Source organism: Lutjanus erythropterus, chromosome 23 (assembly GCF_056507025.1).
Source record: "Lutjanus erythropterus isolate fLutEry1 chromosome 23, fLutEry1.hap2, whole genome shotgun sequence".
Lineage (NCBI taxonomy): Eukaryota > Metazoa > Chordata > Actinopteri > Lutjaniformes > Lutjanidae > Lutjanus > Lutjanus erythropterus.
Window position 1 is genome coordinate 27,395,127 of NC_139339.1, and position 13,843 is coordinate 27,408,969.

The window sequence follows — 13,843 nt, forward strand, 5'->3', positions numbered from 1 at the left end:
GATGCTCATGTGTCCATTGTTGGTGTTTTCGGCGGTGCACAGGGGTCAGCATGGACACTCTGACTGCTCTGCAGCTATGCAGCTCCATACACAACAAACTGTGATGCACTGTGTATTCTGACACCTTTCTATCAGAACCAGCATTAACTTCTTCAGCAGTTTGAGCAACAGTAGCTCATCTGTTGGATCGGACCACACGGGGCAGCCTTCATTCCCCACATGCATCAGTGAGCACACTTCGCCTCTCACTGGTCATAATGTTATGTCTGATCGGTGTGTAGACTAAACAATTCATTCATTCACCATATTTTATTTTGAGGGAATACAAAAGAACTGGTAAGTAGTCAAGTTACATTATTTTAATATTGTGATACTTGGATTACATTACTGACTACATTTTAGGCAATTGGTAACTGTTTCAGAATACATTTTTTAAAGTGACCCTCCCAACCCTGATCACAGTATAATGAGAAGTATGTAGCTGCATGATTCACTTGCAAATGCAATGTTCTTCTACATGCATATATGTTACTACTGCTTTTATGAATATGTTTGTATTGTATTGTTGTATATGTCCTGCTTGTTTGCATATGACACTACTGCATTCGCTGTTGTTAACAACTGTGTGTCATTTTCCTTTTCTTTAAACTGCAGGTCCTGTTTTGTTTTGGCTTTGCTGTACAGCAGGAAGCCTTTTAACACGTCTGTCTTTTAGCTAATTCTGCCATTTTTTCAGGACATGTGCATTTGTTACTTTGCACTGTCTCTCTCTAAATAAATTAAACTTACAAACCTGAAGACTGCATCACTATCCCTGCATCATCTGTGCTCTATTGCCCTCTACAGTTGAAAGTGGGAACTGCAGTTCGTGTGAAGGGATCTCGTCTCCTCTGCTCTTGCTGCTGTTGTAATGCTGCTGTAATGTCGCTGCTCAACATATGAACTCAAAACTGCAAAAGTTGGAGGTAGACTGGCCCATAAAGCATCAGGAAACGTACATCTGGATAGTAAACTGTATAAAGTGATGTAAAACTGTATTGACATAAAAGCTGAAATATATGTTATCACCAGCATGTTTGAGATGAGGCGATCAGAGGCTCGATGGATGTGGGGGTGTGTTGGTGTGTTGGACAGAGCTGCTGTTGGTGTGTGTGCAGGTGCAGGAGTTTCAGGAAAAGCCGGAGAAACAGGTTGGAATCTTGGAGCAGTGCCCAGCTCTGAATGAGACCGTTCATGTTATAACAAGATATTTTTAGGTTATTATGACCTTCAAACGGATGACCTTATAATAAGAAACTTTTCTTTTTATATACAATTTATCTTGTTAAAAAGTGAAATGATGACATGATAATTTACAATTATAATAATAATCATATATTAACACAATTACAATAAAAAATTATGTTAGATTTATAATTTATGTTATTGATAATTTTATGTTACATTATAACAAGATAAATACTATGTTGTTATTATAAGAAGAATAAGTTCTTATTATAAAGTTATAACATAACTTATATTGTTATAACAGGATCGTTAATATTATTATAACATCATATAACAAGATAAATACTATATTGTTATAAGAAGAACAGTATACAGTACGGTACAATACAGTTTAAAACTTTTCAAAACACGCTTCACAATATATCATGGTAATTATTATATTTCATTTTAAATAAAAACCTCATTTTATTGTTCATGCAATATTTGTCTCCTGCTCTATAATAACCCTCTCTCTTTACTAGAATAATAATATACTGAAAGAGAGTGTATCTTCCACAGGGGCGGATCTAGAGGGGTGGCATGGGGTGGCAGTTGTCGCCCCTAAAAGATGCCTTGCCACCCCAGCTGTCACCCCAGTTCTGGACTGTTCTTGTTCAGAATATATATATGTATGAAAGGTTGTGGCTGGATGGAAATTTACCAAGACTGAAACTCTAACACATATAATTTAATGACCTATTCTGGCCACATTTTGGGCCTTATGTTCAATGAAAAACAATGTATTGTTTTTTATTGCCACCTTTAGATATTCCTGTTCAACGGCTTGCTCAAGTGCCACAATAATATTTTCATTTGGGGGCTTTTTCCAAGCAAATATTGATATATGTTATTGTTTGCGATTACATAAGCATTTTTTACTATTTGCCACCTCTTAAAGTCTCCATGCCACCCTCTTGCCACCCTATAAATCTCTCCCTAGATCCTCCCCAGGTCTTCCATATAAATACAGTATAGCCCATAGATAAATATATATGTTATATGGGTGTCATGCTATTTTCTAATGAGTCAGCCTTTATGAAGGCTTCATAGTGGCTTTGTTGATTGAAAAAAAATCAAACTTTAATCTTTTTAGAGTGATCAAAAGACATTAATTGGAACAAATTCTGGATTTGGTTGAGAAAAAAAATCCCTGGATGGTGGAACAGGACACTTTCTAATTCAGCAGGAAAACCGTCTAATTGAGTGTTTCTCAACCTGTTCAGCTGATGAGCCCTTAAAATGACGCAGTGTCTGAGTTGTGAGCAGGTCGACCACAGAGTGATTCTCACCTTTACACTCCCTAGATCGTTTTATTTTGAATAAATGTAATAACTATCCATATTTTCAAAAGAAAAAACTTTATCTTGAAACCCCCTTGAAGCTTTCCCACCCCTCAGGTTGGGAACCTCTGTTCTAAGGGACCATTTCTGGGAAAAACCTGCAGAGATTTGGACATACTTATCAACATATATAACTGTCAACTTGGTGGATTATTAGAAAAGAAGAAGCCCATAATGATGAATAATGGGTTAACATTATTTATAACTGCATTATTAACAAATAATATGAAATGATAAACATCAAACAGAGGAAACATTCAGGTTGTTGCATTTTAACAGCTGATAACAAATCTCTGTACCAAGGATTTCAGAGATGGGCTTCATCGGGCTCTTATATAGTGTAACCACTGAAATATTTGCACAGTTCATTTAGATCGTCAAATAGAATAGAATAGAATAAATCTTAATTGTCCACTGAGGTGGAAATTTGTCACAGGACATAACAGATTAAATACATAATAAACATTAAGTATTAAACACAAAGAGCAGTTCATGTCATGTCTGTGGTCCAGATCCTGTATGTATATTAATAGCAGTAGGGACAAAGGACTTCTTAAAAGACATTTTCAGTTGGTGGAGGGACTCTGTAGCGCCTCCTAGAGCTTAAAGGCTCAAAGTGACTGGAGAGAGGATGTGATCTGACAGGATGCTCTTCGCCTTTTTCCTCCTCCTCTCCTCTCTGTAAAAAGTCGGATCAAAGGCTTCTGGTGTTTGCTAATTATCTAACTTGCCATTGACACAAGCCTTGAAAGTTTTTCCTTAAGTCTTCAATTTAAGTGAGCGTACCAAACATGAAGATGAAAAGTTAATGCATTTTCCACAATAGATTTATAAACAAGCTCCAAAATCTGCTGACTGACACCACAGAGTTCCTGAGAAGATAGAGTCGCTGTGAGCATCTCTTAGAGATATACTCTGTGTTTTCACAGAGGCTCAGCTGGGAGTCGAGAAATGCGTCAAAGTATTTAAAGTTTACCACAGTTTCAACATACTGACCATCAAGCAAAACTGCTTTTTTCCTCAGATCTTGTTTTGTGCAAATAATAATTAGAGGACTAGAACCAGGGATACAGGGGGAAAATTAGAAGATTTTCTTTTAACTTTGCATTTTGATAATGATGTTGAAATGTTGAGAGTAAAGTTCAATTGCAGAGGATTAAGTCGCAATGCATAGAATAAAGTTGAAATATCTAGAATGAAGTCAAAACGTCAAAAATAAAATCAAAATGTCAAGGAACCTGTCAAAATGTCTAAAATTATGTTGAAATGGTGAGAATTAAGTCGAAATTTTAAGAAAAAAGTTGAAATGCAGAGAATAATGTCTAGAATTAAGTCAAAATGCAGAGAATAAAGTCAAAAGGACGAGAATAAAGTTGAAATTACAAGAATAAATTTGAAAAGACGAGAATAAAGTCAGAATGTCTAGAAAACTGTTAAAATATCTAGCATAAAGTTGAAATGTCTATAATGAAATTGAAATTATAAGAATGAAGTCAAAATGTCAAGAATAAAGTAAAAACATTTAGAATAAAATTCAAATGTTGAGAATAAAGTTGAAATGTCTAAGTTGAAATGTCAAAATATTAAGAATAAGTCAAAATTTTAAGAATAAAGTTGAACTATTGAGAAAAGTAAAGTCAATCAATAAAAAGTAAATGTTTAGAATAAAATTGAAACATTGAGAATAATTAAGCTGAAATGTCAAGAATAATAAAGTTGAAATGCTGAGAATAAAGTTAAATTAGCGTATTTCAACTCAAAAAAAGAAAAGAAACAAAGAATTTTTTTTTTCTGTCTTCTGCCTGATTTACTTTTTTTTTAAAAATTATGATTATCACTAATATGGAAAATTTGACTTTATTCTTGACATTTCATTCTCTCAGTTTTTACCTTATGCCTGGTCCCAATACTCTAAGATATTATAATCATATTTTTCATTATTAGCATGTTGTGTTTTACTTGTGAATTGCATGAGGATATAGTTGGAAATGTACACCCACTGCTGCACCTGAATGAGGCATTTACTAAATGCCAATATGGAGGCTACTAAAAGCCTAAAACGTGATCACATTGCGTTTTCAAATTACAAATTACTTGTATTTTAATTTAATTAATTTTTTCATACTAATATTTGATATTTTTATTTTAATTGGATACAATTAATCCATTTTTAAATTTAGTTTTATTTATGTCAACCTCTGAATATACGGGAACATTTTTCTCCTGCAAAACATAATACGTGTGTGTATAAAAACAGACAAAAATATCACCTCAAACAAAAAGTGCTCCATAAAGAGGAATATGGCAACCCATTTAAAAACTACATTTCCCTGCATCCCTTGCTAGCTCCAATTTTGACAAGCAGCCAATCCGCGCCATGACAGGCCGGCACGTGACGTAGAGTAAGTTCCTGCTGTGGCTTGAGGGAAACAGATCGACATTCAGCCACGGGAGAATCGCACTTTGCGGGTAAGTTAAGACATTTGACCGCAGCGAGGCCTCCGGAGGCCGTGTCAGGGGTCGTTCGGAGGGCTTTACCGGAGCTTTCCGCGCTCTGCGGGGCACGGGGAGGCTGAGTTCGGGCTGGAACGAGCTGTCGTTACCGTGTAGGCCTCCGCTATTTCCTGGTGAACTCCACACACAGCTGTGCCTGCTGGAACGGCCAAGTTGGAAAAGTTCAGTTGAGGAGGTTCTGGAGGAGCTTTGTTCTGCTCCACTCCGCTCCTGACTTCTCTCTGTGCTCACATTTAGACATGAAAACTGCCTGCTTCTCATGCAGACTGCATTCTGACAGCGGACAGGACTGAAAGGCAGCCTTATTCATACCTTGGAGCTGCTATTCACACCGCAAACTGCTCTTTAGCTGTCAGCTTTGTCAGTGTGTGGACAGTGTTAGCTAACTGTACCACCCTGAACCACACTGACTGCACCCTGATCTGCTCTCACTTCAAACAGCTCTACTCAACTTCAGCTCATGAGTCGTTTTTAACGCCATATGATCATGTTATGTCTTTGTGCTCGTAGATCCAGTGTGTGTTGTCGCAGTAAGAGTGTTGTAGCGTGTGTATATTTTCATTACTGATGTATTTGTAGTTAAAGGTCAGCAGGTCAGAAGCAGCTCCAGTGCTGGAGTTGCTCAGACACACCTGGTCTGGGATCAGCAGCCTTGTGCACTTGTTCTGATGCGTTTAAAGGAGCAAAAACTGGCTGTAAATAAACATAAATGAGCACCCTTTATGGTTGCTGTTCTACCCAGCAACCTGTCGTCGTGAGTCTGTGCATACAGTGCTGCTCTTGGCTCGCTGCACCAGCTTCTGTATACTGGAGCCAGATCAATACTGATGCTGATGCATGGCCAATATTATTGACTGATTTTAGTTCGCCACATATCAGGACATACCCACTGTATCCACTGTAGTACAGACTGACAGTGTTCATTTTAGCTCCTGATCATGATTTAGTTGTGATCTTTTGACAAAAATGTATATTAGTTGTAGTCTAAGTCCATTATATATATTTCCATTTGGTTATGGTTTGTTATAATATAGTAGGGATGCATGATAAATACTGAAAAATGTTTGTTATCACTTATTATTCAGATAATGAAAGTACAGCTGCTAAATATTGGTTATAATAATATGTAGGGATGCAACTAACTATTATTTTCAATGTTGTTTATTTTGTCCATTATTTTCTTGGTTACTTGATTAGTTGCTTGTAGGGCTGAATGATTTTGAAAAAACTAATAGTGATTATTTTAACTGACAATGCAGTTTCTATATTAGAAGGAATGCTAATTTTTACATCAATATTCTCATTTTCATTTAAAACATTATTATGATGTGATTCTTTCAGGGATCTATACCGAACAAATATGCTTTCTTCAGTCTGTAAAAATATGATGTGTAGATCAGGACATTTCTACAGTACCATATTTAATTTAAAATGGTAGTTTGATGAACATTTTGCGTTTAACATATGTTCCACCTCCTATGATTTGAAAATTGCTGTAGGCTATATTGCGATTTCGACAGAATTTTGATTAATTGTTCAGCCCCAGTTGTTTGGTCCGTAAAATGTCACAAAATTATGAAAAATGTCAATCATTGTTTCCCAGAGCCCAAGATGGCGTCCTCAAATGTCTTGTTTTGCCCACAATTGTCATAAGAGTAAAGAAACCTGAAAACATTCACATTTATTCTTAAAAAATTGCTCAGATCAATTAACCGATTATCAAAATAGTTGGTGATTAATGTAATCGAGTAATAATTGATTAATTGTTGTAGCTCCAACAATGTCTGATTTGACAGATAGTATTGACAGATTGTCTCAAAGCATTTAATTTGAATTCTTCATCAAAATGCTCTCAAAAAGCCAAAGTATGTTTGTGAAGTTTTTGATGCACTGTTTTTGTTGTCATAGTGATGTCATTGGATTTGGTTCAGTCAGAGCTATAAAATATTATTTTTAATTACATATTTGCTCACTACCTCTGAGCCTTTCTTACCCTCAGTTTTGCATAAACTACAGGTTATATGAACTTTTTTATATAATTATCTACTACGAGATAACTACGAGAAACTACATTTGGACGATATGACCTATAAATAACTTCACAATATTTTCAGGCTGTTCTGCAATATATGATATATATGTCTTGATATACAACACAGCAGTAATATTAATTCAAAAACATCCATTAATAATCCACATCATGCATCCCTGACAACTACAGACACCTGTGTGTCAGTTTCTAAACTAAAATTTTAGTCTAATTTTCATCATGTATTTTTGATTTTTACATCTTAAACTGAGCAGGTGACCTCTGTCACCATCTTTGATGTGTAGTTACCGTGGTTACAGGCGTGAGGCGAGCCCCTCACTCTTCTTGCTCTGTGGTCATTACTGCAGCTACCTGTGTTCTCCACTGCAGAGCAGCTGTTCATTCAGAAACTGGATACACTCACCTGCTCACTGAGACACTGCTCACTCGCTGTGTGTGTGTGTGTTTGTGTGTGTGTGTGTGTGTGTGTGTGTGTGTTCAGCTGGTGGGAAGATGAGTGACAGACAACTTTAATCCATCAATTATTCCCACAGAGAACCTCTAAATGTGAGTGTCGATAAGATAAACTCAAAGTGATGTTGACATTACTCTTAATAGTATTTGTGGTTTGTTCCAGGTATTCTGTTGTGACATGTAGATGCAATTTTTTTATTGGCATTGTGGATTAATTTACTAATGAATTTTTTAACTGGTAAGGTTTGCTGCAAAAAAAGCTCATTAAATAGTCAGTTTATTTGTCCATTTGTTTGTGTTTCAATGATTTAGCTTTTATTTGTTGACAAAATATCAATATCAGAAGTTATTTTTTATTTATTTTGTGTCTTGTTCTTGCATTATGGAGAAAAAAATCTTTTATAGACTTAAAATCGTTATAAGTTTTTGTTAAGAAAATATAGGCTGATAAATTGTTAGTGGATATTTTAAACTTTAAAACTTATTGGTGTTAGCCCGAAAACATCCAGGGTTTGTAACTTTTCAATCTGCTCTCTGTTGCTCTGTTACTGTTTTTCCCCAAGACTGTTCTGGCCCACTGTGCTGTGATTGGCCAGTACCCATTGCGTTGGCGCTTCCCTGTAATTGCCAGAAAGCTTTTTTAACACATGCTTAACGCTGTAAAAGTGTATATTTTTAACCCAAACCACGATCTTTTCCTAAACCCAACCAACTGGTTTTGTTGCAGTTCTGTTGCTGAAGTTGGCCAGACCAAACCTAGAACAGTGCTGATGGGATTTCATCTGGCTTCAGTTTTAAAGCCCTTTTCCACCAAGTAAGATCTGGTTCTTGAACCAGTTCTGGAAACTTGGTGCTGCTAAGCAAACCAGCCCACATTTCCACCAGTTTTCAGCGTAACTATTGGGGTTGTTATCAACAGAGGACGGTGTACATTGACCTGTACATTACACCCACTAGGCCTGGGCAATAAATTGAGAGTGATATCTATCAATAGACATGTCATCAATAGCAATAAGAAATTAGCTTGATAAAATGTTCTGTAGTTTCATCTATAGGGTTGTCAAGATACCAGAATTTTAAATGTTGGTATAAAAAAAGATATCTCTTTCAGTACCAAAAAATAAAAAAATTACAAAAAGCACACAAAATAGGATTATAAGAAAACAAAAAACGGTACTCAGTGTGTACAGAAAAAGTCCCTGAACGCTGTCTTTTTAATAGATTCTGTGCTTTTAACAACATCAAATATTAGTATTGTATTGTTTTAACAATGTGGTATTGAAGTATTGATACTTTTGACAACCTTAGTTTCTCCAAAATGCAGTAAATCCAAGCACATGAAGAATACGACCTTGCTCATGAACAGTCTGTCATATCCCTAGAGGCTACAAGTGACATGTGAACAGCCAATCATATACAAGCTGCGTTGTTCGGATGCCCCATTGACACGTGAGACAACAGAAATGGTGTGCAGAATCCTTGCGGCTAAAAAAGGACAGGACACCTTGTGGGTTTTGCAGTTTTTTGTTGTTTTATTTAAGCCGAACTGCTGCTCCTTTGCATTGAAAGGAACCAGCTGAGGTGGAGGAGCAGGAAAGTGTTGCTGAGTCATGCTCGGTCTGCCGCTGCCGCGACCAACTGTACACTTTGCAGGAATACGTTCCCCACCAAGACTGTTAATACAACAAACTTATTTTCCCACCTTTGTTGCTTCCATGCTTTGGAGCACACAATATGTCACCAGTCATAATCTACATAATCAATAACTGATATGTAGAATTGATACCAACCAAAATGACACAGACTTTTTAGCTATATGGCCCAAGAACCAACTTTTATATGTGGTGCAGTTGCTCCAAATGAAGCTGGTTCCATATTGGTGGAAAAGGCCTGTTAGTCAGCTAGACCGCTGATCCCTGTGTGATCTGGTACCAGTCCATGTAGTGTTGGCTGCAGGACCACAAAGATGTTCTCCAAGAAGAAAATCATGTATTCTCTCCTCGCCCTGCCTTGCTGTTGCTTCCCTCAAAACTAAATAAACACAAAACCAGGTTATTTGACTGTAACAATGACAAATGTATTTAAGTCTGCACTCAGTTCAGCCTCTCATTTCTGTTGTTCATCAAAGCTGTTAGTGAAAACCTCATACTGTTGCTAACCACAAACGTGTGTGCAGGTGGTTTCACACTGTGCCAGCCACAAAAACACAATTATAGACCAGAGCTGATATAAAACAACAGCCCTTTGTCTAATAATGTGATATCAGTCCCACGGTGCTGCAGCTGATTAGTGAGTCTGGTTTTCTAGTTTTAATATTTATTTTTCGACTGTAAAAGCCTAATGAAATGATATGATTTCTAAATAAAGTTCCAGTTTCACTTCTTTCACACTTTCCCTTTTTCCATATAACTCCCGCCCTCTCTCTGGCTCACCCACAAGTACATATTTTCAGTTTCTCTCCTTCCTTCCCCTCCTAAAGCTCTCATTTTCAGACAGTTTCATTGTGACAGGTGTATCAGACAGAGCAGAACAGAAATCAGCTCACTTTTGAACTTGAATTGCATGAATGAACACCGTTTGTTGCTGTTGTTGTTTTTGAGAGGATCAACCATGTAGAGAACCTCACCATATACCTCAGTTAGAAGTGAGTCAGTGCCATTAGGTTATATTAGCCTATAAATGAAATCCTAAGTTAAGCCTGAAGTCAGCCAGCTAACCTGTGTTTTACAATGTATTGTTGTATTACTGTATAATTGAGTGACAATTGAGATCCAGCACACTGAACACCTAAGACTCACCTTAACATTCTAAATGGGGGGTTATTACATTATGGAAATTAATTTGTTTTATTTATTTATTTATTGTTTTATTTATCATTGTTGTAAGTCTGCACTTTAAAAACAAAAAAGTGGAAAAGTTCTGAAAAGTTTTATCTAACTACAAAACTTTTGAGATGATTAAATTTTACTTAAATCTTTGCGTTTTAGAAACCCATAAAAGTTGTGTTGAAAAAATATTTGAGTCAATTCATTCAAGTGAAAGTGAATGATGGTTAAAATTATAATATTTTCAAATGAAACCATTTAATTTTCAGGCACCAAAATAATAACAAAAAAAACAGGTCCACACTTAAGTAATTTTTTTTGAGTTCCTAAAGATTCAAGTTCATCTAAAGAAGAAAAGTAAATCATCCTGACTAAAGATTATAGGTTGGCAAAACTTTTTAATGTTTATTTCAAAGTTCAAGAGTTTAAGTTGGGCTCAGAACTTAAAGATCTGTTGCAGTACCTTGCCAGGAAATGTTGAGTCGTCTTTTTTTTTTCTTCTTTTTTTACAGTATACATTGATTCCTATGTTCTTTAACTGTAAAAATATGCAGTGTATACACCAAAAAATATTTTGTCAACTTAATTTTGATGTTGGCTGCTTTTCTTGAGTTTCCATAAGTCTATAGAGAAAAGTCACCTGGTAAAAGAGAGAATAGTTGTGGGTCCAGACAAATGTTTGTTTTGGTCATACTGGTTATAGACTAAAAACTAATGGCATGATGGCATAAGTGCCCAAATATGGGATGTAATAATATAAGGCCTATTGATTGATCACAAAAAAACAATGTCTCAGTACTGTACCAGTCTGTGATGATATCGACCATGATATTAAGTGGTTAAATTTATTTTATTATTTTTATGTTATTTAAAGGAGAAGTGTGCGATTTCCAGTGGCATCTAACGTTCAAACCTTAGATTGCAAAATGGCGAGTGAAAGCTATCTCACAACAAACTACAGTTATGTGTGTAGGATGAATTACCTGTCCAGCAGAAAACAGGCAACCTCGGCGTCACTGTGAAAACGTTTGTCCTCCATCAGCGATTTCCTTCGTGTAAACGCTATGCCGATGTTGATTCGTGTTTTTGCAGTTTCCTGTCATGCTTGCATTTACTTTCTTTGTGTCTCCGCTTCTTGGATGACAGGGATTCACTGTCCGCTGCTTTTTGTTCTGGTACAGTGTATGTATGATCCTCCATTTGTCAAAACTGTGCCAGTCAAGGTTCACAACGCAAAATGGTCTGCCAGCAATCACCCACGTCTATCCTCCCCGTCTACTTCCGTGTTTACGATGCAGCGTCTATGTAAGGTCACCATGGGCTTCCCATGAGTCACTGTTAGTGCAGTTTGTCCACTCTACGCTGCCGTAGACGGTGCAGGATGATGATCTCTGTAAGTCGACCCGACCGTATGTAACTATAAATGGCTATTTCTAAAGTAACGGGAACATATAGATTATGAGTTTACGTTGATTGATAATAATAAATAACATACTTATATATAATATATCTCATTTATGTACATAAATTCCTGTAATTATTACACACTGGTCCTTTAATAAAAGGACTGCTGCTAACTCCTGCATTGTGTTTGTTACACAGTTCTCCATAATTCATTCATTAATTGCAAAAGACTATTCACACCAAATCCCGTGCACATGCTTAGGTCATGGCTGCTACTTTTATTTGATTTTATTAAAGAAGGACAGCAGAAGCACTTTAAAGGGACAGTCCATCCCAAAATCAAAAAATCATATTTTTCTCCTGCATTCACATTGATCCATCTAGATAGTTTTAGTGTGTTAGAGTTTCAAAAATTTGGAGATATCAGTGTAGTGATGTCTGCCTTCTCTCCATTCAGCTTCTGGTGCTCAGAGCACCAAAAAATACACTAGGAAAATTCAAAACCAGTGTTTCTTTCCAAAACTCACGACCTGATTACTCAAGATACAGACTTTGTTGTGAGCAGTTTCATGTAGGAACTATTTTCTTTCTAGCAGAAAAGAAAATAGTTGCAGCAGATTCTAAAGTAGTTCTGGTAGATTCTACTGCAAAAAGAAAATAGTTCCATCATGATGCTGCTCAGAACTAGGTGTTTTTTTGTTTTTTTTTTGGCGCTTGGAGCTCCACAAGCTGAGGGCCATTTAAGTTAAAAGGAAATTTTGTGTGAACAAAAAATGCTGTACGCATCAGATTTATTTTTTTAAAAAATAACTTTTTTTTAAAATCATCACTTTTCACTTTGGTTTTGGATTGAAATACATGGATATAAAGTTGACTAAATATTCTGACCATTAAACAACATTGTCTCATGCCTGACAGCCTTTAAGCATGTTAAAGTGTTAACATGATTTAACATTATGTTCTGTTGATTTGTGCTCCCAGATTATTAATCTGAGCGCACGATTTTATGAGCTCAAATGAGTTTATATTTTTTCTGTGACACTGCAATTTCATCTGACGCCCACTGGAAATGTATAATCCTGTGTTTTATCCTGTGTGATCCAAAAGCTGAGCGTTTCATGGTAAAAAAAAAAAAAAAAAAAAAAAAGACTGGTGCTGTCATATTTCTGCTGAATATGTATGTGTAGTTCTGGCAGAAGAAAATCGGAGCCCAGCTGTAGAACAGGACCTCTAACAGTCTGTGTTTCTGTCTGTCTCAGCCTGTGGAAGCCCCCTCCCTGAGTGATGGCCTCACCAGTCTCAGTCTACAACTCCAACGCCTTGGACACACACATCTCCAGTGTAAGTGGATGCTCTGTGTGTGCGTCTGTTCTGTCTGTCAAAGCTGAAATATTAAAATCTTATACAAGATGCAGGTTGCGATGGCAGTTTTAACATGGTGAGAAAGCAGTGAGGGATCAAAGTAGCTGTTGTCTTCTGTGTCTCCACCATGGCCCAGTGAAGACCAGGCAAATGAGTCTGCTGACATATGAAAAACTTACCGCTATTTGTACGTCATTTTTGTGCATGACTATACAATAACGAGTACGACATATAAAGCAGCAGACAAACTTTCTTCTATTATTCCATGTTGATGTGTTGAAGCTAGGGTTGCAAATTGGAAGGACTTTCCCTAATTGATCATTGGTAACATTAACAATCAATTAATCAATTAATTGTTATTAAAAATGCATACAAATTTTGCTTAAGCCAAACAAAACCAAATAGTGTTCACCTCAATCAGCTTTATTTCTACAGCAAATATATTGCATATTCTCTGGCAGCAGTACATATCTAATGAAACATATAAAGATGTAGGCCTACATATTTAACACAAACACTTCCATATTCAGATCTTTATTTGATAGTAGATCAATTAAATTTTACTTGATCAATCAAATTCTTAATGATCAATTAATCAATCATTAGTTAATCATTATCATCCCGAGCTA

General features: G+C 36.3%; 1 protein-coding gene across 3 annotated transcripts in view; it reads left to right on the plus strand.

The window, feature by feature from the left end:
- The first annotated feature begins 4,884 nt into the window (after positions 1-4,884).
- The window catches only part of mtm1 (myotubularin 1), a 40,816-nt gene continuing 31,857 nt past the window's right edge, over positions 4,885-13,843 (plus strand). Inside the window, exons 1-2 of one of the 3 annotated variants that reach the window (XM_084711749.1) lie at positions 4,885-5,075; positions 13,112-13,193. In XM_084711749.1, the coding sequence (XP_084567875.1) occupies positions 13,137-13,193 (57 nt within the window). In that variant the 5' untranslated portion in view covers positions 4,885-5,075; positions 13,112-13,136. Of the gene's footprint in view, positions 5,076-12,656; positions 13,194-13,843 lie in introns of those variants that run through there. The other 2 variants (XM_084711747.1, XM_084711748.1) reach the window with 2 other exon arrangements.